The 25,737-nt window shown below is 39.9% G+C and overlaps 1 protein-coding gene across 1 annotated transcript in view; it reads left to right on the top strand.

The window, feature by feature from the left end:
• The first annotated feature begins 956 nt into the window (after nucleotides 1-956).
• Nucleotides 957-25,737, top strand: part of si:dkey-65b12.6 (IgGFc-binding protein) — a 33,666-nt gene continuing 8,885 nt past the window's right edge. The window contains exons 1-26 of the mRNA XM_018665677.2: nucleotides 957-998; nucleotides 2,533-2,583; nucleotides 2,698-2,831; nucleotides 4,195-4,853; nucleotides 5,691-6,121; nucleotides 6,421-6,584; nucleotides 7,602-7,778; nucleotides 8,355-8,574; nucleotides 10,185-10,430; nucleotides 11,324-11,425; nucleotides 12,749-12,896; nucleotides 13,322-13,442; nucleotides 13,789-14,118; nucleotides 14,812-14,983; nucleotides 15,837-15,934; nucleotides 17,177-17,307; nucleotides 17,962-18,131; nucleotides 18,443-18,657; nucleotides 18,802-18,993; nucleotides 20,608-20,796; nucleotides 21,097-21,521; nucleotides 22,090-22,208; nucleotides 23,449-23,645; nucleotides 24,050-24,188; nucleotides 24,335-24,517; nucleotides 24,769-24,920. Coding sequence (XP_018521193.1) covers nucleotides 2,535-2,583; nucleotides 2,698-2,831; nucleotides 4,195-4,853; nucleotides 5,691-6,121; nucleotides 6,421-6,584; nucleotides 7,602-7,778; nucleotides 8,355-8,574; nucleotides 10,185-10,430; nucleotides 11,324-11,425; nucleotides 12,749-12,896; nucleotides 13,322-13,442; nucleotides 13,789-14,118; nucleotides 14,812-14,983; nucleotides 15,837-15,934; nucleotides 17,177-17,307; nucleotides 17,962-18,131; nucleotides 18,443-18,657; nucleotides 18,802-18,993; nucleotides 20,608-20,796; nucleotides 21,097-21,521; nucleotides 22,090-22,208; nucleotides 23,449-23,645; nucleotides 24,050-24,188; nucleotides 24,335-24,517; nucleotides 24,769-24,920 — 5,163 coding nt within the window. The 5' untranslated portion in view covers nucleotides 957-998; nucleotides 2,533-2,534. The remainder of the gene's footprint in view (nucleotides 999-2,532; nucleotides 2,584-2,697; nucleotides 2,832-4,194; nucleotides 4,854-5,690; nucleotides 6,122-6,420; nucleotides 6,585-7,601; nucleotides 7,779-8,354; nucleotides 8,575-10,184; nucleotides 10,431-11,323; nucleotides 11,426-12,748; nucleotides 12,897-13,321; nucleotides 13,443-13,788; nucleotides 14,119-14,811; nucleotides 14,984-15,836; nucleotides 15,935-17,176; nucleotides 17,308-17,961; nucleotides 18,132-18,442; nucleotides 18,658-18,801; nucleotides 18,994-20,607; nucleotides 20,797-21,096; nucleotides 21,522-22,089; nucleotides 22,209-23,448; nucleotides 23,646-24,049; nucleotides 24,189-24,334; nucleotides 24,518-24,768; nucleotides 24,921-25,737) is intronic.

The following is a 25,737-nucleotide window of genomic DNA, read 5'->3' as shown; positions in this document are numbered from 1 at the left end:
TGATTAGGCACAGAATAAATAAAAATGACATGACCGTGACAACACACTCCCTGAAACAGAGTTGCCTGGCCAACAGACAGAGGACTTCAGTCTAATGTACAATAACAGACATGGTGAGATCTAGTACAACAACCACCTTATGAACTAATAAAATAACATGTTTAGGCAGAAACATGAGCTGAGCTGCAGCTGCACACTCATTTACTCACACATATCCATATGGATAACTCTTTTTCTGGGGTTGCATTTAGGCAAGTGATTGTGAAGCAAGGCACACTCACAACTAAGAGTTTTAAAAGGAACCAGGAAATGAGTGTGTATGTGTTAAATAAAACAGTGGGTGAGGGAGTTATGCCTTGAAGCAGATTTTTTACCTTGGTGCTCATGCAGCCATGTAGCAACATAAAAACAAAGTTCATGAGGACCTTTACATGCATTCTCTAATGACCATGTGAGAGGGTGGAAATATGAGGTGCTGAGAGAACAATGGATTTCCTGTGGAGATTATGAATTTCACGACGTTCTGGCTCGTTCTGGGACCCTGTATTAAATGCACAGACTAATACCTGCTTAACCAGCAGAGCAAAAATCACTTCAGCAAAAGATTTCAACAACAGTCATCTCAGCTAGGTGGAATTACATGACAAGTGCAGACAGAAGAGAAGAAATAGCAGGGGGAAGGATTCATATGGCTCGACAATATAGTGTCAAGGTGAGATGAAAAGGGCAGAGCAAGGCAAGATGTTTGTTCTGAGTGATTGTATTGTCAAACATAGCCACATCAGGCCTCCTCCTTTCCCCTGCTCACTCATACTCTTAAGATAACCGCACAACAAACACACACACCAATATTCTATATGCTTTTCATTCAGCCAGAACTGAAATGCTAGTATGTTGTTTTTTTCACTCTACGTGTCTCTGTCTCTCCCAAACACTGACTGATATAAGTACCCCTCCATCCTGCCTTCCTCTGATACACCCTACATGGACAGCTACAGGTACAGTGCAGATCCTCTGGTGATAGTTGTGTTGGTTGGGATAATATGAATGGTACATTATGACGTTGGATCTTAGCTCATTTAATGGCAATCTTTAATTTTAAGTGTGTATATGTAAATATGTGTTATTTCAATTGTTTTTCTTTACCTTTGGACTTTTTGCGATGTGTTATATAACAGAACCACAAAACAGACTGATGGAGAATTTGTTCATTTCAACTTAAAGCCAGTTCAAGTCAACAGTTTGTTTTGTAGATGAAAAATCAACATTTTTGTTTCATAATAATACATTTTACTCTTACGGTTACTGATGTCACTTACTTAATCCTAACCTGTAAGAAAAACCATGTAAATATCGTTGTTTTTTACTTTTTGTCCCTGTATTAAAAGAACCTGTCAAACCTGAGGATCTGTCACATATATAAATTAGCAAGTGTGGCAGCCCCTCTCTTTGATTGTGGCTTCAGAAATATAGAGCATAGATACAGGTGTAAGTTAGACCTTACAGTTTTTTCTTCCTCCTGCTTTGCATCTGTTGGTGATGTCCCAACACTTTGCACATTTTTTCTGACTCATCTGTTCCATCCTGCAATTGTTCCTGTCTTCTACATAAAAAGCCTGACGAGGCATGATCCTCCAACTCACTTCCTGTTTTTAAATCCTCTCCTTTTTTCTCTTTGGCTTTTAACACAGTTTGAGATGTTGGCTTTTCTTGTTTTATCATATTGGCTTTTATCGTTTTTATTTGCTTTGTTTTATGTTTGTGTACAGCACTTTGGTCAACTCTGTTGTTTTTAAAGTGCTTTATAAATAAAGCTGATAAAGGTGGTGTTAACAGCAATTGTGGATTAGCCACAAACCATGCAAATGTATGTATGTATATATATATATATATATGTATATATATATATATATATATATATATATATATATGTATATATATATATATATATATATGCACACACACACACACACACACACACACACACATATATATATATATATACACACTGCACACTAAACATTAGAAATACCCATCTGTAAAACATAATACAATTCACACAAAACAGAGAGAGTGACCTCCTGGTTGCTCAGATATTATTCTGTTTTCTGTTTCTCAGTCTGTGCCTGTTTTCTTTAACTTTTCTTCTCTTCTCATATTTCAGTGCTTTTAAGAACACTTTCACAATGTGATGTGTAATTTGTATAATGTGTAATTCTAGCATGAGCAAATGAAAATGTAATGAAATGAATTGTAAATATGATCAGTGAAGTATTCTGTGGGGTATCAAACCAGAAATCCAGCCCTCTTGATGTGCCTTTTATATGAAGTATACATAACTGCTCAGGCAGGTTCTGTATCAGTGAAACAGTAACAGCTGCCCAATGAAACATGTCAGTTTGTGTGAAAACAGGCAACACATACAGTGTTACAAATTTGGACAGAGCATGCATGTTTTTAAAATCATTGCACATGTATATTTGTTTAAAATGATTTTTTTTACCATTATGTATGTCTCTCTCTCTCTATCAGCCATGGAGATAAAGGGTCTCTTGGTGTGTTTGGCTGCTGCACTCTTGGCAGGTATTACTGTAGAAGGCCAGCAATGTTTACAATAAATAGTATAGTGAGGATTAAATCCTTTGTCATGGATTATTTTATTTTGTAAAAACTCTTCTTTTCTTTTTTCTTCTCCAGTGTGTCATGGTTGTTCTACAGGAAAGGAATTTATCACAACATTTCTTCCTAACTACCACCATACCTCTGAAGCAAACCATAGACTCCATGTGGTTCTGACTGCTCAGGGCTCTGCTGCCAATGTTCACATACAGGTGAGAATCATATTTGTAAGGAAATGAGGAGAGCAATGCTGAGAACAATGGATTTTGCAGAACAACAAAGTGCTTTTTCTTTTACAACTTTTGGATATTAAACTAAGTATAAAGTAACAACAGAACTGGGACCACCTCCCAGGATTTTCAAAGTAAATGCTCAGTGTTCTAACATGTTGTATAGAGTTACCATTGCACAGTCACATTAGTTACACTTTTAAGTGTGTGTTTGTGGTTGTGTTGTGTGCAGGCTTTCATTAAGTGTCCCTGCTTGCAGTTGTACATCATGGACTTATACTAGAGGGAAGGGCTGCAATGTCAGTCAGGCTCTATTCTGTCCAAATATAAAGCAACAGCCAGTCATCAGCCTATCAAACAGGGACAGAGGACATTTTTGAAATTATTCAAATTTCTTCAGGCTGCAGTCTGTGTCCACACACACACACACACACACACACACATATACATGTAGCACTGCTAACATACACATTTCTGAACACAAAGATCAAAGATCATATGAGAGCTTAATAAATAAAAAAAATGCATGTTAGAATACCCATAATTTTTTCTTTGTAGTCCTATCTGTAGTATTAATCTATGAGGTACTGGTGAGAATTTAATCAACAGGTTAACTAACTTCTACCACAAGTATAAACATTAACCCACTAGGTCTGAGAAGTGTTTACAATAAAGACTAAACAAGCATTGACAGTATAATAGAGTAGCAAGCGAAAGCAGTGTTGTTGAGAACTGTTAAAATTCTGTTTGGCAGGACAGGCAAACTTGACAACATCATTCACACAGAAAGACCACAAACACACACATAAATATTAGTCACTTAAATAATACATTGAAACATTGCTTGTCACCTGTTACTGATTTTAAAAAGGATGAAATGAGGTTATATAATTCATTACTGAAACTCCTCATGACTCGATCTGCTGATTCTGTATACCTCTTATTAATAGTGTATTGTACATGCTCAACCTATATGGTCACCATTTTAACTTTTGTTTGTCTTCCTTCTGGCATGTTAAATGATCAGATAATGAGTCAAGGTGCTCAATCCCAGAATCTACTGATGAATCAGAAATATGACAACACTCCACTCAATTTGTTTAACTTTGTGTGTGTTAAAGAATCAAGAAGTGTCTGGTCATACATTACTATTGTCAAAATTTGTCACATTGTACTATTGTCAAACACTGAATATTTCTAGCAAAACTTTGTCAGTAAAGCCTGACTGAGCTGTGTCATGACATTAGCATTACTGTCTTTTTGCATTTCCAAGAAGGACAACATCCTGTTTGTTTGTGTAGCTTATGAATGTTGAACAACTCTGTACCTATTGACATATCTGCAGGTGGCGTCAGTGAGTTACTCCAGGCAGCTGACCCTCTCTGCAGGCCAAAGCCGCTGGGTTTCTCTACCATGTGGATCTGAGCTGCACAAGCTGTTTGTTACTGAGAACTCAGCTGTTCGAATCTCATCCAGTACTGAAATCTCTGTGGTCTCTTTCAACCGTCGCTTCGCCACAGGAGATGGCGCAGTTGTTTCCCCAAAAGAACTGCTGGGTACCAACTACTTTGTGTACACACCCTCAGGAGGTCCTGGATGCATGGACAAGCTATTTGCTATCGTTAATGACAATAGCTACAACAAGATCACCATCATACCTAGTGCTACTGTGAAGCTGAGAGGTAGTGTTGTGTGGAAACGTGGGAAGGCTGTGACCATTACCCTGGCACCCTACGCATCCTACCTTGTGCGAAGTCATGCGACTTTAACAGGCACACAGATCCAGTCCCAGCATCCTGTAGCTGTCTTAGCAGGCCACCAGTGTCTCTCAATGGGTTTCAAGTGTGAACATGTGTATGAACAGCTCCCTCCTGTGGCAAGGCTGGGTAAACATTACCTGGTACCCATGACCGGTTCGTGCAGGACCTCAAACTGGGCAGTGATAGTAGCTGCTGAAGACAACACAGTGGTGACACTGCACAAGGGAAAACACGCACACAAACAGTTGAGTTGACTCTATATCTACAGCACATGGTAGAAGACATTAGTTTATTAACAGGCAAACGCTCAACGCACTGGTAGCTCAAGAAGGCATCTTTTTTGCTTTAATAAAAACCAGGCAGAATTTAAAGGAGCAGTGTGTAGGATTTAGCAGCATCTCGTGGTGAGAATGCTAATTACCTTTCTCTTGAACTCTCCCTCATCTCCTACAAGTTTGTTTATTATTATCAATCATTATACAACCATGCCCTAACAGTCACTGTATGGGAAGCACTGTATATTTAGATATTTGTATTCAGTAAAAATGCAAACAGCCCCTGTATAGAGCCATTGTTTGGTTCAGTTTGTCTGTTCAGGGCTACTGTAGAAAAAATGGCAGACTCCATAGAAGAGGACCCTCTCTATGTAAATATAAACTGCTCATTGTAAGTGAATGAAAACACAATGATGATTAGTTATACACTAATGAAAACACATATTTGTATATCATATTTCATTTCTGACAGTAGATCCCCATAAATGTTACACACTGGACCTTTAAAGAAGAAACTGCTGCAAATAAATACAACAAGCAAATGAAGAAACATACTCACAAATATGATAACAGATGGGCATAAAGAAATGTCCTGGAAATATTGAAAACAAAGCAAATGTATAAACACTGCAGAACTAGCTTACAACATAAAAGAAGTTTCCAGGGTGACCCTAAAAATTGATGCACAAGCTGGCAATAGGGCATTTACTGTAAATGAAACTATCAAAATATATTTTCCTCAGTTCATCTAAACTTGAACTACATGTATCTAACCAGGTAAATTTGTTCTACTTTTAATCCAACAGGAAGCTAAAAGCTGGGGGTTATACCATGCAGAAAGTGCTCTTCAAACAGCCAATGATTGTCAAAAGCGACAAGAAAGTAATGGTGATGTTTATCAGCAACAACAAACCAAACGACCCTTTTCTAATAACGCTGATCCCTACGTGCAAGCTTGCCACTGACTGGACGGTGGAGACAGTCGACGGGATTCCAAGTACTGTTGCTATCATGGCAGAGAGGGAGGGGGCAGGCAGTGTGAAGCTGTGCTGGAAGGGAAAGTGCATCTCACCTAAGTGGAGAAATATCCTGTCAAATAACAACTGGGTGTGGTCTAATGTAAATGTGGGAAATGAGCAGAATCATCTGACAGTGGAAGGTGATGCCCGGACGGCAGTCTATGTCTATGGTGGGAAATATCGTCATGCATATGGAACTGCTGGAGTTTGTTCTGAAGGTGCACACACACACACACACACACACACATACACATACACACATTCACATGTAGATTCCCTTACACATACACCTTAAAGTGGGAGTATTCATTCAGATACAGTTTAACTTAATATCTACCCAACAATATAGAATATTTTTATATTAATGTCTGAAGAGATAAAACTTTATAGCATAACTAAAAGGGATGAGAGTCAACTGATGGGATATAATGCTTGTAGTAATGATGGCACAATAAAATGTATCTGCCATGGTACTACATGTATACATATGTGCAGGGTGTGCTTGTGTTTCCTGCAGGTGCCCCTCCACCTACACCAAGCCCGAATCCCTGCGAAGACGTGAAATGTCGAGTAAAGGAACATTGCGTGAACGGAGTATGCGTGCATACTTCCACAGCAACCTGCAGTGCGCTGGGTGACCCCCACTACCAGACATTTGATGGCCAGCGCTATGACTTCCAGGTAGGGTTTGGACAGCTTGACCAGTCATCACCAGCCATTTCATTGAATATGTTTCTGTGTGTGTGTGTGTGTGTGTGTGTGTGTGTGTGTGTGTGTGTGTGTGTGTGTGTGTGTACACTTGCTCAGCCAGACCTGGTGGGTGCTGGTTATCACCAACAGACCCCTTTTGCAAGGCTTACACTCAAACAGTGTCAGAGGATAAGAAGATAGTTGTCATGCTCATAATCACTGGAATAGCATATCATTTGGTGGTGTTGAAAAGCTCTGTTGGTTACCTCAGTTATGATGTTGGTATTAGGCTGCTTATCCTGATCAGCTGATCACATACTGTAAAAACAAATGTTCAGTGCTAAACAGAAATAATTGGTCCTGTAGGTTTTAGGTAATAAAGAGAAAAGCTGGTGACCACAGAAGATTAACTAGGGAAGCAGTCTTTGTGAGCACTTACTTCTGACTGCAAGGTAAATACAGTGGAGTGTTATGATTTTATTATCAACAACAAGAAAGGAGAAAGAAGATTGGGGTGTAAAATGATACACACATTTTTGGCAGCCTTGCCTCAGTGTCATCCCTGTATGTGTCTTAAAACTGACTTGTGTCTAAAGGCCCACTGTCCTGGACAGCCCAATTAAAGCATGGTGAAATGCTTATCAATTCAAACTCACCAGTGTCCACATTTGTCATCAAAAACCAAAACTGACTGCTTCAAAATTCTGATGTTGTGACAAGTTAAAGACTGACACATGCATTGCCCATTCTGACATGGCTAAAAATTTAGATCATACAGTCTGACCAAGTTTGTGACCCACCTAGAATATGTGTATATTGTCTTTAATCAGCACCACATCAGGTTTTGTTTCCAAAATAATCATCCTGGGAGTGGGGAGAGAGAGAGACCCTTGTTACTTTGCTTGTCTGATGGATTAGCTGTGGCCTAGTACCATAATTACAGCTCAGTGTTCCTGCTGGCTGTATGATATGATGAACCAAAAATCTTTATGTATTTATGTCTTCCAGGGTTCCTGTACATACATTATGGCAACTGTTGCAAAGGAGGCATCTGACCTTGTGTCTTTCACTGTGACGACCAAGAATAATCACAGAGGTAGCCGTCGAGTTTCATATGTGAGGACTGTAACTATCAGTGTTCACCAACAGACGATTATCATCGGCAGCCACACAGGACGAGTGCAGGTAACATACTCCCTCATCTGCTGTCTACTCTATCTACTGTAACCAACAGTGAATGAAATAATCAATGCAAAATGACAAACTATATAAAGGCTAGTGATTTATATTAAAATTGTGTATTTAAAAAAAATCATATCAGTGGATTTCTTAATGAGATTTTCATTCAGCTCGAACAGAAGGAAAGAAGGGGAATACCCAGGTTTACTTCTGCTCTATATACGATAGAGTTACCAGGCTGCTCTAACTATATATATATATATATATATATATATATATATATATATATATATATATATATATATATATATATATATATATATATGCTCACACACACACAAAGTGCGCAATGAGCAGCATATGTACAAAATGTAAAAGAACAGTGTATAGAGTGAGTAGAGTGAGTAGTGTAAATGAGCAGTCACACACTGCTTACAGTCTGTATGTACGTATGTGTGTGATTTCACAGTTCCAGGGGTTCTGGGGGGGTGGGGTATGAGGTCGGCATATCTTCATCATCGTTCATATGTACTGTTTCAGATGTACAGTTGGTTCTAGGTATTGTTCTTCTGTTACCTATAGGTGAATGGAGAACTTCAGCACTTGCCTGTCAGCTTGTTGGACGGCAAAGTGTCTGTAAAGAGGAGCGGAATCTATGCTGTTCTCAGAACTGACTTTGGCCTGACTGTAAAATATGACTGGAACATGAGGCTGTACATCACTGTGCCATCCTCCTACTACGAACACCTAGGTGGCCTCTGTGGAAACTACAATGGAGACAGCAAAGATGACGTCCCTGGAGGTGAGGAGGGGACCTAAAAGGATAATAGGAGAAGAAATGGTTGGGTAGAACAAATTGTTCAGTGTGGCTAAAATGTAATTTCCAATATCCAGTAGAGGTCACTTGAACCATTTTGTTCATTTCAACTCAAAGACTTGTCGTCACTATGCTGTTCATCCAGCCCAATGCACGTCAGTATGTAACAAGTAATACCAGTGTGACGTTTGGTCCTGTGTCTGACCATCTCTGGTCAGCCTAGTTCAGTACTCAGAGCTCACAGGTGCCAACAATCCCAAAGCTACTGAGCCATGGCAAGTGGTAAATAGAGAAGATTGCAGGTCAAGACTTCTCTAGGATGAGGAAGTTGTCCTCTGGAAAAGGAGATGGTCTTACCAGTCTCATCTTTGTGATGATAGAGGAACAAATGTGTCGAGAGGATCGGCAGTGTATGTATTTGGCTACAATTTCAGAAAAATTGGTTGATAGGTTTACTGTTGAGAATGCCAAATAGTTTCTGCATCACTGAGCAGCATGCTGATCCAGACTTCCATAAAAACTACAAAATCAAAATTATGTTGAAAAAGTTGCAGTAATGGAGGGCTCCTCTACCTGTACAAATAGAGGTATTGTTAGGACAAAGAAATAGAAAATGGAAATGCAAAAATGATGCATGAATGGCTGGGAGAAGCCTCACACCACTGAAGAAATTGTTGACCCAGTTAACAAGCTTATTGCTCACTACACAGAGTCTAAGATTTTAAAAAAAAGTCATCACTTGGGTTCTCAGACTAAAAGAAACACAGCTATAGGTGAAAAAGGCAAAACATGGAATAAGTACTGTTAGTACTGAAATATCCCACAGTCTGGACACTGGCTCACAAGGCTAATCAAAACTTGACTCAGACAAAGATACAGAACACCATGATGCAGAAAGGCATTAAGTGGACATTCAGTACCCCAGCATCCTTTCTTCAGGGCAGCATATAGGGAAGACACATTTGTACAGTGAGGAAGATTCCAGTAGGCAATGATGATCTACAAAATGTTTTGTGTGAAGTCTAACCCATCCTCAATAACAGATCTATGTCAGACATGCATCAGACAACCCCTATGATTTGGAGGCATTAACACCCATACTTAAGATCCAGTCTGAATCTTGATACAGTGCACAGTGGTGGATATTTCACAATAAACTCACTGCTTTTACACAGACTTTGACTCAGTATGAAAGTTTAGAAAACAAAAAGAAGGTTACCACAATGAGTTTCCTTATCCTCTCTGCATGTGAGATAAGTAAAGTTTCTGACTTGATGTCTTTATTTCAGTTTAACAGCTGCCATTTTGTTCTCAAGAACAATTGTGATTTCAATTAAAAACAATACTCTGAGCATGTTGATTGTGCATAAAATCCCCATTACTTTCAGGTCATTGACACACTAGCTGTAGTCTGGCCTTTTCCATTCATGTTGGACATCATGATTCCCAATTTCAAGTTAATATCTCAAACAGCTTTGGAAGTGATTAGCTTGAAAATGCAAAAAAAAAAAAGTAACATAAAATAAAATAAAACATGCCTCTGAATCATTTAAAGTTTTCAATTTAAACAGCAGTATACTTTTTGTCTCTTACAGGCTCCCATATCTCAACTGTGCTGAAGATGATCCAGCAGTGGAAGGTGAAAGATCCTGATCTGTTCTGTCATGATAACTGTGGGGGTCACTGTCCCCAGTGTTCACTGGAGCAGCAGGACCACTATCGACACCCCACACGCTGTGGGCTTCTGACAAAGGCAGATGGACCATTTTCAGCCTGCTACAAAACCGTTGACCCCACTATGTATGTGGACAATTGTGTCTATGATATCTGCATCAACAAAGGTAAACCAATAACTGAGGACGTTCACAATTTGGGGCATTGTTTCATTACATGTAATTTGCCTCATAATTTCACACTGCAACAGTCAACAGCTGTGTGTGCCTCTGCGCTGGTGACAGAAGTTCTTCAAATTTGGCACTTCTGCTGGACTCAAGGATGAACTGATTAGATTTTGGTAGTCAAAGGTCAGAGGTCACTGTGCCCTCACAGAACACATTTCTGGCCAAAACAAGAATTCAGGCACTAATTATGACAAAATTTCACACAAATGGATAACAATAGGATAAAATCATGAGGATATGACATTCCACCTCACTGTGACATCATAATGTTCATCAAAATCACTTTTCTGGCCATTATTCAACAGCGTATCTCAGGAACAGAAGGGGAGGTTGTGACCATATATCCTGCAACTTCACTGAAACCACGAGGTGGTGATTCTAATATGTAGAAATTCAGGTGCTGTAGTTGTGAGACATCTCATGTCCACTAATGTCACACTAATATGATATATAAATTGAATTCTTCTGTGCATTCCTTGGTGCTCACTATGACTGTTGCCTGAGGTAGAAAAACCCTTCTAGACTTAAAGCAACATTATTTCACTATTTTACCTTAAAATAACAGCTTCATTCCCCAGCCACAACCCAGAGGTGATACTGTTTCACTCATTTGAGAAAATTGTGAAACATGGAGAAGACTTGGCAGCACTTTGTATGTTGAGGTGGTCTGGCCTCACCTGCTGCAGTTCCTGAGCATGTTAGAGGATCCACAGTGGGTCCAGGCTTGTTGCAATATTTTTTTTTCTTCTTGTGTCAGGATGTCTGGATTTGTGTTGTAATCTTTGCAGTTCCTGTAAACAATAATGTGTTCATATTTCTGTGTGTTTGTCCAGGTGCAAAATGGGTTCTCTGTGATGCTCTGAAAAGTTATGCTGATGACTGTTTGTCAGAAGGAGCGAAGATCAGCCCTGAGTGGAGAACAGTTTCCAAGTGTCGTAAGTCACTAAGCAAAAATCAGTTTGCCACTCAGATCCATCAGCTTCCAGACAAACTAATGTTTACCTCAAGCTGTTGACAGAAATCTGTCAAGACACACACATCCCATCATCTGAATGTAACAGCTGACTCTTTTCAGTTCTGACAGACTGGTGGACAATCACAGACATTTTATCTCTATAGGGTTGTTTGCTTGAGTCACCTAGGTCAATGTGTCTTAAACTGCATGTGAAGACATATCAGGACAGCATTGTAAAAGGCAGATAAGTGGTATTGCAGACCACCTCTTCTTTATAGGCTGTTCACACATACAGATTCCAAGTAGCAGGCTGTGTTGTGGGTGTGTTGAGTTACACGCAGCTCTGACTGGATAGTTTGGAGATTCCATTTCCAATGATTTGGCAGCCAGTCGCTCGCTGTTGTACGAGTCTATATGTTTGTACAAATGAGGGGTTACTCCTCTATACACGTACTGCACAAAGAACACAGGAGTTTTGACATTGCACTTTCTGTAGATGTAGGTAGATGTCTGAGTCTTGACCTGTGTTTGAGTCATGCACTTGTTTAGTAGTAAGCATCATTCATCAGTCATCAGATCATAAAACAAAATGAAAGTTAATTTCTTCTTCTGTGAGTGTGTCAGAGTTTTTGGTCATTGTATCCTCTGCACACTCTGCACAGATCTGGAGGATGATCTGATTTTCACTGTAGTCTGTAGTTGATTTGACACTATGTGTTTGGTCCATTAAGAATACTTTTTCTTTTACCAGTTATGAAAAGAAAGTATAGTGGTAATTTCTGTTGTAAATTGGATATATAGCACTGTACAAAAGCACAAAAGTAAAGTGAGGCACCAAAACTAAAATAATGCCCTGAGTACTTTTTATTCATCAATTAACTTAATAATATATACATATGATCATTTCATCCTTTGCCTTTAAAACAGTACCAGTTTTTCAGGTACCTGGCAGGTAGGTTGTTTTAAGCAGTTGCCACAGTTCTGCTGAGGATTACATGCAGCATGACCTGGAGAAGTGTGGAAACGTTCAAGGTTTATGCAGATGTCCTCTGATGTGACCTGAAAACAACCACATTGAAATATTTTTTTCCAACCACCTCTAGCCATGCTGTTGTCTGTGTGGTGTACAGGCATCTTATATGTAGCTCACACTGTGAACATTGACCGAGTTTACAGTCACTTTTTCATCTGTTGCCTATGGAAATAAAAACTACAGGATGGGAACATAAATGTGATTTAAAATGGATCTGTTGAATAAATCTAGTGTTCTGAGCAAAACAATTCTCCACTCTCCCGTCCCCAGCCCTCCCCTGTCCAGCAGGTAGCCACTATGAGGCATGTGGTTCGGCCTGCCCCGCCTCCTGTGCGGACCTGGAGAGTGAAGCCAAATGTAAAGATCAATGTGTGGAGGGATGCCAGTGTGATAAAGGACTGGTGCTTAGTGGAGACAGGTAACACAGCAATGATGCTACTACTAAAAACTACTAATATGACAATACTAAACTGGCTCTTACAGGAACAGGAGCTTTATAATAGTTTGGTTGTTAGAAATTAAATATTTGGTGACTCTTATGTGTGAAAAACAAAATTTTGCCAGCTGCCATAATCACAGGCAGTGGCTGTAGTTACTGTCAGAGTTCAGCCCTCTGTATATGGATCAGAGCTAAATCATTGTAAACGAACACAAAAGTTCTTCAGAAAAACAAACAAACAAACAAACAAAAACATTGACTAATGACTAAAGACTAGTGTCTGTACACACACACAGTAATACACAGCTAAAGCACACAAAACAACATGGTCTTGGCTCTCTGTTTCATGTGTATGAAGTATAGTACACAAATATTCTGTGTGTGTGTGTGTGTGTGTGTTTCAGATGTGTTTCTAAGGCTAGCTGTGGATGTCAGTATAAGGGCGGATATTACCCATCATCCACCACTTTTTGGGGTGATAACACCTGCACCACCAGATGTCAATGTCATAATGGGAAAGCCAAGGTTGGTGTGTGTGTGTGTGTGTGTGTGTGTGTGTGTGTGTGCCTATGTATCCCATATTTCAGCATACTATTACAACATGTGAATGTGTGAATATATATTTTGAGACACATACCCTTCAAAAAATTTCTACACTGGATTTCTCCTTTTTTATTTGTTTTGTATTTGATGTGTAAATTTTCTGTTTCTTTGTATTTGTTTGTGTTTGTATGATAAACTGTAAATAAAATTAAATATAAAAAGCAGTTTAGACACATGCTGCCATTAGTAAGTGCTAATTGAAAGTTTTTTTTTTTTTTCATCTTCTTCATTGTGATCTAATATTCTGTTCTATTATGTTCTGGTGAAGTGCACAGAATTTGCCTGTAAGAAGAATGAGCACTGTGCCTTGAAGAATGGCATTAGAGACTGCTACCCAACATCCTATTCAACATGCCAGGGCACAGGAGACCCCCACTACCGAAGCTTTGACAATCGCTGGTTTGACTTCCAGGGTACTTGTACCTATGTTCTGTCTCAGCACACCAAGGGATCAGGCCACGACCTGGTCCCATTCCAGGTGCTGGTCCAAAATGAGAACAGAGGCCGAAACAAGGCTGTGGCCTACACCAAGTCCGTCTCACTCACTGTATTTGATATCACTATCAGCATGAGTCGCGCCAACCCAGGGAAAGTACTGGTAAGATCAGTTTTCAGTATTTACCTCTGTAGTCCTCCTCACCACTCCTCTTTGTATCACTCTATTGTGTAGTTCTCTTCATTTCTCCTCTTTAATGTGTGTGTATGTATGAGTATGTATCACACTTCAACGCTGAGCTAACAGCCACTCTGGAGTGGTAATATGAAGCCTGCCTAAGGTTGTGTGTTTTGTGCAAGTTGTTACAAACAACTTAAGAACCCAACAAAAAAAAAAATCATGGGATTTTTTGTGTTCTTCATTAAGACAGTTTATATGCTTTGTGTTTAGATTTACTTCCTCAGTATTACAGAGGCAGTGGGCTGGGGGCTGAGAGGTATTGTGAGTCAGACTAACTCATTACGGGCTTTGGATTTGTTGACAATAATAAGAAATACAGGATAACAGCAATGTTGTAGAAAATGAAACTACCTGGCAATGGGACAACATTTTGTGACATTACATGTTAACTGGGTCAAAGTTGCTCACATTTGTTGCTCACACTCTTAATCTTATATATTGTTGGTACCACTGTGGGATGACTAAATGTGGTGTTACAGGGGCAAAGTGCAGAGATAAGTGATGACTCAAGCAGGCACAAAATGATTCTGTCTGTATAGAGGGCCACTGGTGATAAAGTTGTAATACTGAAACTCCTTTCCCATCATGACTAACCCCACCACCACCACCACCTAGGTAAACAGTCAGTCAGTGAACCTGCCTTACTCTGTGGAAGATGGCAAGCTCTCCTTGTTCCGGAAAGGCTACTTCGGCGTTGTGACAACATCTTTCGGTTTGACACTGAAATTCAACTGGAACAGCCACGTCAGCTTGACTTTGCCCAGTTCATATTCTGATGTAACCACTGGTGAGTTGGGTGCAAGTGGTGAACATGTGACAGCTGCACTGTGGTCATAAAGTAAACAAACATGCAGAGCATACGACACAGGTAATCTAGGAATCTTTGGACTAAGCTCTGGCTTTCTAGTATCACAAAGCTGGTTCACTTTTAACTGATGTAGATTAAGGTGAATCACCATGGTAACCTGTGCTGCGTGGCCAGCTGTCAAATTCATACTCCAAACAAACAGGGGGACAGCATGTCACCAAAAGGCTGATGTCCACCTCCCTTTCCTCTTCCCCTGCATTTTTTTATATTAAGTTAGGCTAACATGTCCTCACTGCAGCTCTGCACTGAACTCACAGACATGAGATTAATGTCAGTCCTCCCTCCTAACTCTTGGTAAGAGGGCAATTATTTTTATTTCCACTACAGTAAAGTATTGAGATGCCTTTACTTTTTGCACACTTTATTGTGTTGCGGACTTCTTCCTCTCAGATTCTGGCTCCGTCAGATTGGATGGGAAGAGTCTTCAGGTCCCTCCACAGATGTTCTACAGTGTTTAAGACAGATTTTGATTTTAATACATTTATAAAACATGTTTAAAAACATGTTTTCACTTTGTCATCGTGGATTATTGAAAGTAGACTGATGAGCAAAAATACTAATTTTGTCAATTTAAATAATAATCTACAAGTAATCTACAACAAAGTGCAGAAAATGTCTGAATACTTTTTGAAGCCACAGTGCACAGTGCATCAGAATCACCATCTGTCCCAGATTCAAATTATGTTCATGCTTCCAAAAAGTTGCAGGAATGCAACTGAATTGTTTATCTAATGTGTGACTGGTGTGGTTGTTGCCTGTTTCTCTTTATCAGGCTTGTGTGGAAATTACAATGGCAAACATAATGATGACTTACTGAAACCTGATGGCACCCAGGCTGAACACGTTAATGCCTTTGGACACAGCTGGAAGGTATGTATTAGGTCATGAGTCTGACCAAAAGGACCCGTGAGAATCTCACACAAACCTGAAACTGACATGAAAAACACACAAGTGAAAAATTCATACAGTACATACTGCAGAATTACAAAACGAGCCCAAGCCACTGTTTTACATATAAAGTCTATGGCTCCTTCTCCAGCTCAGTGCAGCTGAGAGAGTGTTGTCTGTAGACCTGGTGAACTGGTGGGTAGGAGAATAAAGTCATACAGAAACAACTCCTGACCTCCAGCAAAGTTCACTGTAAAAGCACAAATTCAGTTACAGACATTCAGGGATAGGTCCAAGTCTATTTTAAAACAACACTGACATGTCCATATGTGCACTCAAAGTTGTTTGCTGTTATTGCTCCTCCTGTCTATTTTGGCCACAAAGAGATTCATTTCTAAATAAGGGTAACTGAAGGTCCTTCCACCTGACAGAAGGCAATATACAGCTCTTCATTTCCTGTATTATTTCAGTGTATACACATCTCATCTGCTTTCCTTCTACAGAGCATGATTGAGTGCTGATGTCACAATGTAGAGAAAACTCAGGAGGTGTAGTTGTCATATTATGACAAGCTGAGTGTGTGTGTTTTAGTTTTTAGTTTAACATGATGTACATACATTTAATTCGGCATGATGTAGTAGCACTTCCCTGCAGGCAGCTCCACAGCCATGCTCTGTTGATGTGTATGTGTGTGGTATCTAATGACAGACAGCTGACTGTTGCTGCCCCATGTTGTTTAATCTTCAAATTACACTTTTCATTTTTTTCTGATGGTCAGTCCAGAGCTGAAGCCACAGAGCACTGAGCCCTCACAGTTAAAATATTCTTGTAGGCTAAATCATTTATTGTACCCTGTTAATTCTCCTTTATACCTGGGGTCATTGATAACCTGGGACTTACATAAGTCTGATTAAACCATAATCAAATCATTTGTTTGTAAACTTTTCACAAGGTATTGTTAACAATAACAAACACAAAACAAATATTTCTGTAATTTATGAAATTATCATGATCATTTATTGAAAAAATAGTTTTTTCAGTTACAACCATCTGTGGATCATCCTACTGTGGATTCTTCCAATGTGTTAAGGCACACTTGAAAAATATCAACCTGTCCTTTAATGTCAGTCAGCATGGTTATCATCACATTATTATTTTATCCATCCTTCAAACTAAACCTCTCTATATGTTCACAGTTTTGCATATAAATGTTATTGAACCCAGACAGGAGGAGACCCTGGCTGCACCAGTAACTGTCCTGGTGGTAAATGTCCTGAGTGTGAGCCTGCTCTGTTAGTGCGTTACCAAGAGGATCGCTACTGTGGTATCATAGCTGACAAGAGTGGGCCCTTTAAGTAAGTACTTCAGCAGCTGCCAGGAGCTACGGGGACAGATAGAGGAGTAGTTCAACCAATTAAAGAAATAGAAATGATATATTCACATTCATATTTGTATTTAGGATGAAATTAACCATACAAATAGCACTACAGATTGGTGTGATACTGATCTTTAGTAAATCAATTACCAGACAATAGTATGTTGCTTGCTTAACTTACAGTGCTTTGAAGCCACATGTTGCCATTCAGAGTGCATGAAAATTAGCTAGCAGGCTAGCAGAGATTAAGTTTTCAATAGTTGTCAGTGGCTAAACACTTCACATAATTAGCAAAAAAAAATAAATAAGCAGTTGAAAAAAAAATCACCTTAAATGAATGGATAAACAGGTGAAATAGTTGCTAAAGGTTATTCATATTAGCAAACCTTAAGTTTGAAAGTTGAAATAATTAGCAAACATTTTTCAATAGACAGTTTAAATGATCAAATGGAAGTTTAGAAATTAAAAGATCAGCTTTTGCAGCACCAAGTGTTCATAGTACTGAAAAAAAAAAAAAAAACTCATTCCCTGTCAGTCAGTGGGAATTTAGCAAGTTTATTTCTCTGTGTATTAAGTGGTGTCTACAGACTGGGAGCTCACTGTGACTGCTCTGTTTCTCTCTCTGTCCACACAGACAGTGCCACAGTAAACTAGACCACAAACCCTTCCTCAGCGACTGTGTTTTTGATTTGTGTATGTACAAAGGCCATGTCTCCGCCCTATGCAACAGCCTGTCAGCTTTCAGCACTTCTTGTCAGGAGGCGGGAGCTACAGTGGAGAGCTGGAGAACCGAACAGTTTTGTCGTAAGACATGCGCACACACACAACCCATTTCCAGTCTTTGTGCTGAGCTAGGCCCAGACTTATCTCTGGACTGGATGTATGGAGGGAAATCTGATGTCAAACATAACAACTGAGTGTGCTGAAAACACTCCTGTTGAGTGTTTATCCTTCTGTTGTTTCACTGTTTGTCTTGATAATGAACTTTATGTCATGTTTGCATCATGAAAGCTTAAAAGTCCAGAGAAAGTCACAGGCCTGTTTCTGAAGTTTGCAAGGAACACTATAACTCAGTATTTCATGTAGATTGATTTCTGTGTTTGTCTCCGTGCCAGCTGCATCATGTGGTGAGAACAGTCACTATGAGGTGTGCGCCCCCCCTTGCCAGGTGACTTGCAGTGGTCTGGCCGCCCCTGAGGGCTGTGATGAAAGTGCCCCCTGCACAGAAGGCTGTGTGTGTGATGATGGATTTGTGCTGAGTCATGACAAGTGCGTGCCTATATCGGAGTGTGGCTGTCAGTACGAAGGACAGTATTATCAAAATGAACAGGTACTACAGCAGCAGTAATGTATCAAATTCCACGTCTACCAGCGCAAATGAATGTTGCTACAGCTTGTGTTTCTGACACTGCTGCCTTCTGACTTTACTTACTGCTACTGATGATTTCTTCTCTGCTCTTTTCTCCTTTCTCAGGTGTTCTATCCAGAAAAGTCCTGTAACACTCGCTGTGTCTGTTCAGATGGTAGCGTACAGTGTGATACTAAATTCCGTTGCTCGGCCAATGAGAAGTGTGATGTGAAAGACGGCGTTGCCACATGTATTCCCAAAGGTGTTGGTTCCTGTTCTGTGAGTGGAGTCAGGACGGTCAGGTCCTTTGATGGAATGGTAAAGTTTTTGTTTTTTTTTCTCACTAATGCAAAATATTATCCAGGATAATGTGTGACAATCTATTTTAAATATGAGCCTGTTAAAAAAAAAAACACAACGAGTCCCACTTTTGCTGTCAACACTTGCTGTTTTACAAGAAAGACAACTCACATTAAAACACATTCAGTGTGAAACACATTCAGGACATTTGGTTAAAATGCCTTCTTGACCTGCGTGCTCATTTGTTCTTGTTTTCTGTGCATGCAACCTCAGAATGTCCAATTCATTTTCTTTTTCATTCTTTTTTTTAATATAATTCTTTTTTATCCAATAAAAAGTGGGATAGTGTACAGTGTATCTCAATATTGACAGTATACTTTGCAAGTTTCCCAAAATTACTGAGATTAAGTGTAGTAGAAGAAGAGGTAACAAAAATAGTAACGATAGAAACATTAATAACTCTACTTGCAATAAGAATTATAGAGTGCAAAAATGAATTAAAGAAATGAGTTAAATGAAATAGAAATAAACAAGAATAACATAATGTGAAATGGTAACTAAACTCCACATGTCTATCCATCACACACTCTACACACTAGGTTGCCAATTCCTATTCTATTCTCCGGCAATATGATTATAAAAGGAGAAAAAGTCTGTAAAGGACTGAGTCAGTGCCACATGCTCACGTTTTTATCCAGACTCATTTCATGCTGTACAGCATCTCATTTCCAGTCAAGGCATGGGGCTGCCAGCCACTCATTACATTTTCCTCTGCCTTTTCCATCACCTGCACTGAGTTACCACTTAATAACTCAGCCATTCTCCCTTCATTCAGCACCAGGTTCCAGTTAACCCATTTAGTAAACGTCTCCTCATCTCAGCATCCTCATGGTGTTTCCATCACCAGAACTAGGTTGGCAGTTACTCTTACTTAGCTTTTCTCTCCTGACTTCTGGAAACCTGCTGTTTCTGTTTGAAGACATCAGGTTGTCAGTTATGCATCCAGCTAATTTCCTAATTTCATCCACCCTGGCCTTAAACATTACTGCTACCAGGCTGCCACTTACTCCACTCATTCATCAGACTGTTTTCAGTAGTGAGACTGGGTTTCCACTTGGAAAATCAGCAGATCTCAGGTCTGTTGTCTCCTGCTGTCTCTGTTACCAGCACCAGGTTACCAGTTACTTATTCAGCCATTCTGGTGTCGTGTCATTTTGTTTCCAGAATCATTACTGGTGCTATATACCCAGCAACCGTAGCCTGTTTCCATTAAAGGCACCAGTTAGTCACTGAGGTATTCTTGCTTCTCCTCAAAAATTTCTCACTATTTCCATCATGGGCACCGAGTTGCCACAAACAAATATTATATTGTATATTATAATATTTATTTGGCTTGTTGTTGGGTTGAAGGCGTGTAGTGTTGAATGAATGTGTCCACCGTGCTGATGATTTTCAGCTTCTAGATGTTTTACTTCACTTATACTACATGGTATATCACATTCAAACCTAAATCTCGACATGGAGGAATCTTGATTCATCATGTTTTCTGTAGGACAATCAAAGTGGAAGTCCTGCTGTATCATTAAATGTCTTCTAATCTCTCCACCTCTCCTCCTCCCTCCCATCCTCCAGGTGTATCCTCTGTTGGGAGACTGTGTGTTCACGCTGTCAGAGGTGGAGGAGACAGAAGGAGGGATGACACCCTTCTCTGTGTTGGTGCAGCAGCAAAGTGATAAGGAAGGGAATGTCTATCGCAACGTGGAGCTCCAGGTTTACGACGTGGAAATCGAAATGGAGACTGGGGTTGTTTGGGAAGTCAAGGTATGATATTTCTGTACTGGACACGTGTAGGGTGTATTCCCATAAAGGAGGATCACTGTTTTCAACAGGACAAAATAAAAAAAGATGGGGCCAATATGATCTATCAAAGGTCAACAGCTGTCTATTTATAACTCTCTACTTCAGTTGGCAACTTTGTGAACATGATGATCTGTCCTTATTAAAAAATAATAGTGCGCTAGCCTTGGGCACAGCAGCTCCTGAAAAGGGGCAGAGCTAATATGGTACCAACTCATCTGAACATACTTTGTGTCTGTGTGCCTGCTCTCCTCTGCGTCTCAGGTTGATGACATCAGAGTCTTCCTTCCTGTGTCACTGGCTGACGGGAAAGTGCGAGCACATCAAAATGGCATCAACATCATCATTGAAACTGACTTTGATCTGACGCTGACCTATGACACTGTGTCAGGCGTGTTCTTGCAAATCCCATCCACCTATAACAGCTTACCACGTGGTCTCTGTGGCAACTATAATGGTAAAGAGCCCTCAGCCGATGAGAAGCCAGAAGACATAGCAGCAGCTTGGGTAGTGAAGCAGAACAACACTACCTGTGAGACAGGCTGCGGCTCTAGTTCCTGCCCTAAGCCAGATGGACAGAAGGAAGACAAAGCCAAAAAGGACTGCGACATCATCAAAGACCAGAGCGGTCCATTTGCAGGGTGTCACTCAACAGTGAACCCAACGATTGATTACAAAGCTTGTGTCAGGCAAGGAAATATCTGTACATACCTGCAGTATCAAAGAGTTATTTTTGCATTTTTGTCCATCAGTAATAATAACACTGTATGCACCAAGTTACATGCTAAGATCAAAGCAATCAAGTCTGATAGGACAAAAGACATGAGACAGGTTACATACACTACAGCTTAGTCAAACTATTTGGAACTCAAGTTTGATTTAAAATTTCAAATATACTGACCTCAAATATGAAATAAAAATACACAGTCTAACTCTTAAAACACAGTTTATTCATATGACTATTCATCACATAGTGTAGTTTTTAGTGATTTCATATTGAACACTTTGGGGTACCATGACTTCCTGCTTCAACCTTTGACCTGCTGTATTTACTGTGGTTGTTCACACACAGTCTTGCTGTCTGATCATCTGACTGGTTTTCCCTTTGACCCACCAGGGTATCACAGCAATTAATTTGGGCTGGCCAGGGTCATGTTATTATTATTACTGACAAAACTGCAAAGTTAAGATCCAAACTGTAGTAAAATGGAACATTCCTTTCTTTCTGTGTTAAGACTGTCTCTGGTTTGTTTACAGAGAGATGTCCTCTGGCCAAGGAGATAAGCACATCCTGTGTCGTCACATCCAGAACTACGTCACTGCCTGTCAACTAGCTGGCGCCAAGATACGCGAATGGAGAAAAGACGACTTCTGTCGTAAGTCTGACCTGACTCATTGATGTTAACTAGTGCCAGATGTTGCTCAGTCTGGGGAAGAAATCTCTGATCATGCTATCTGTGTTAGCAGAGGTACAGCCCTTAACTAACAGAGAACTGTGAGAGGATTCAGTGGGGCCCTGCAGTCTTCCATGAAATTTGAATCTTGCAAAAATTGGGTTTGAGCCATGCCTCCAGGGGCTTAGGCAAATCCACATCCAAAGAACAAGACATAAGAGCAGCTAACTTGGTAATATTAATACCATATAATAGCAGCTATGGGAAGGGGATGGTTACTGATGTTGCTATCCTTCTTGTGTAAACACTTAGCATACACTCTGTTCAGGTTCAGGAACACAGCTCCCACAAACTGTGGCTGAGGATCCTCTCTATGGTGCTTCTGTAAAAGTGAACTACAGCAGCTGAGAGGAAAGTTTGATCTGTTTGAGTTTTCATGGGAAGAGAAGCTTCTGTTAAGCTGTCTTCACCTGGTGGCAGGTGTTTAGGGACCATGAGAGAGCTTTTGTTGTATGGATTTGATGATGTAGCCGCTGTCCACCTCCTCACCACTTATTTGTAGAGGGGATGTTTGGTCTCCGCAGATCTCTCTAAGCCCAAATCACATTGTTTCTCCAAGTGTCTAATATATAAACCCTATGACAATGACGTGCTGGATACTATACTTTATTTTGGCATATTTTTTTAAATTTCTAATTTGTTAATGCTGTTCATTCCTCTGTTTCAGGATAGCTACATACCTATTATTATTATTAAGTAATAATAACAGTAAATTCAGTTTGACAGGTATCAGCAGTACCAGGCCACCAAGTCTGCTTTCTACAGAGTGGTCACAATGAAAAACTTGATTTGATGAACAGAAATTCCATTTTGATTTTCAATTTGTCAGTCTGGTGTTCCACAAGGGTTTAAAAACTGAGTCTGTCTTGCCAGAAACCTAAATACGTGAAGCATACAGCATACATTTTGTTTTATTAACATTTAAAACTAGCTTATGTTCAATAAGAGAGATCTGAAATAAAGTTTTCAATGGTTAAGAGAAGAGCCATCTGGATATTATGAAATATTATGATGCACAGTATTATATTTTAAATTAAAACCAGCAGCTTTTGAGCTAAGACAGAAATCAGAAAATTTGCAACAAATACTGTGGTTTTTAGGCCACAGAAATCCCAACAAACCTTCTCAGCACTGAGCCTCTTGGCCTTGTTTGTCCTTGCAGCTGTGACATGCCCAGCAGGAAGTCACTATGAGCTGTGTACCTCCACCTGCACCTCCACCTGCTTCTCTCTGGAGCAGGCAGGGGCCTGCCCTGTGTGCCAGGAGGGCTGCGAGTGTGACGAAGGCCTCATGTCCGATGGAGTCCAATGTGTTCCTGTGGAGAAATGTGGCTGTGTGGTGGATGGACAGTATTATAAGGTAATCATCATATGCCTATACATATAGATATACCATCATTGTCAAAATGCTTATTAAGTACATCAGTATCTAGTGTGGTTGTTAGTTGTTGTAGTGCTCCTGAATTCAATTCAAAACAAATTGCTTGTGGTTTACATCTGTTATTGAAAACTGTAACTTCTTTCCAAAATTAAACAATTGCTAAATCCCATGTTCATTTTAAAGGTACATACACGTCATGCAATTTACATCTCTCTATATTAATGTGTTTCCCCTGTGTACTGCTGAATTAAGACACAAAAAAATATATTTTTTAAAGAATGAAAGATCATATCAGAAATGGGGTGAATTGATGTCGTGTGCAAAATGGCGGTAAATAACGAAACAGCTCTATGCGTATTCTAATACCCAGTGACTCTTTTCAGTCGGGGACATCAGTATTACAGGAGGACTGTACAGAGAGCTGTACCTGCCAGTCTGGACAATACAGCTGCAGCTCTACAAGCTGCAAGGAGGGGGAGGAGTGTCGCAACAAGGATGGAGTGATTGGCTGCTACTCCACAGGTCATATACCTACTTTGTGACATCACTTTTGGGTTTGGCCACAGATGCAATACATCTGTGTATTTCATTTGTAAACTTAAACAATGATTGAATAACACAACATATGTGTATGTGTGTGTGTGTGTGTGTGTGTGTGTGTCTTCTAGACCCTTGTGCTGAGGTTATGTGCAGGGTGAAGGAGCACTGTGAGGTAGTAGAAGACCAAGGAGAGTGTGTGCCTGATTCTAAAGCCTTATGCTGGGCATTCGGTGACCCACACTACACCTCATTTGACGGCTTGAGCTACTCATTCCAGGGAACCTGCACCTACATCCTCGTCAACACCACAGGTTTGCAATAACCTAACAGCGAGATGTCTATTTGTAGGCAAAGTGGTGGTCCCTCAGCTTCCACTGTGTAGCCAAGATGGTGACTGTTGAGGGTGGGAAGTGTTCATTATTCCACAGTCAGCCTTTGCCTGAGTCACCATCCCATCCACACAGTCACAGCTTGTTAAATAAAACACTGCACATACACATATCATGCAGTTGTCAGAAAGCTGATACACCAACATTAACTTGAATTATTCTGACTTGGTCAGGTCTCGATCCGTCCCTGCCAGAGGTAACTGTGACCACCAAGAATGAGCTCCGTGGGAACTCTGAAGGCTCCTTTGTGCGTTCAGTCACTGTGGAGATGATGGGCCACCATATATCCGTCCCATCGTCCCCTAATTACAGAGGCAGCGTATTGGTGGGTCTTACTTAACAACACAGACTGTGTCAACACTGCCAATTGGTTGGACAATCAGACAGGAAACTAAAAACAAATTAGCAACACATGGAAAATATCCAATTATCCTTTTATAAACCAATTTATCCTGAGCATGGACAGGGTGTTATTTGGATTGAAAACTAATGCATCCATGGTGAAAACCTAAAGGCTCAGTAATAAATGGAAAAATATGTCTGGGTCAATTTTAGAGCTAATACTGGTCTTTAGGATCAGTTTGGGTCATCTCTAGTACACGTACAGTTTTAGTTTTTAATATTAATCTTGATATTTATACTGATGTTATATTATTGCCAAAGTCAATGACATATTACTGAGTATTAGATTTTCACAGGAAAGCTGAAATAAAAACAATAGAAAAATCATGAGACAACAATACTTCAGACAGTGCATTTACACAACATAGAATAAAGGAGACTCATGTTGTCTCATTGGTTGTGTCAGACATGGAGATATTTCGCAGCCAAAAAAGCAATTTAGCTTTTTGTCCTGTGATGTGAGAGGTTTACCCTCAGTGTGTTTCAGCACACTGAGCCTGAATGTCTTAGTCAGAAACAAACAAACAAAAAGAATGTATATTTCCACCACTGACATAAATGCAGATGTGTGTTTTGGTTGAACAATTCAGCAGCATTTTGGAAAGTCAAAATATGGCTCCATGCTTTGGGAAATGACTGGCACTAATGGAAGGTGTAAGAAGGTACTTAGCTTAACCTAGTCACTGAGCGGACTCCTTTCTCTCTGTTTCCCAAGTGGTATTGAAGCGAGTGAGAATCAC

This window comes from Lates calcarifer, linkage group LG15, assembly GCF_001640805.2.
Source record: "Lates calcarifer isolate ASB-BC8 linkage group LG15, TLL_Latcal_v3, whole genome shotgun sequence".
Lineage (NCBI taxonomy): Eukaryota > Metazoa > Chordata > Actinopteri > Centropomidae > Lates > Lates calcarifer.
The sequence above is the reverse complement of the archived record's forward strand: the minus strand, read 5'-3'. Positions and strand labels throughout refer to the sequence as shown.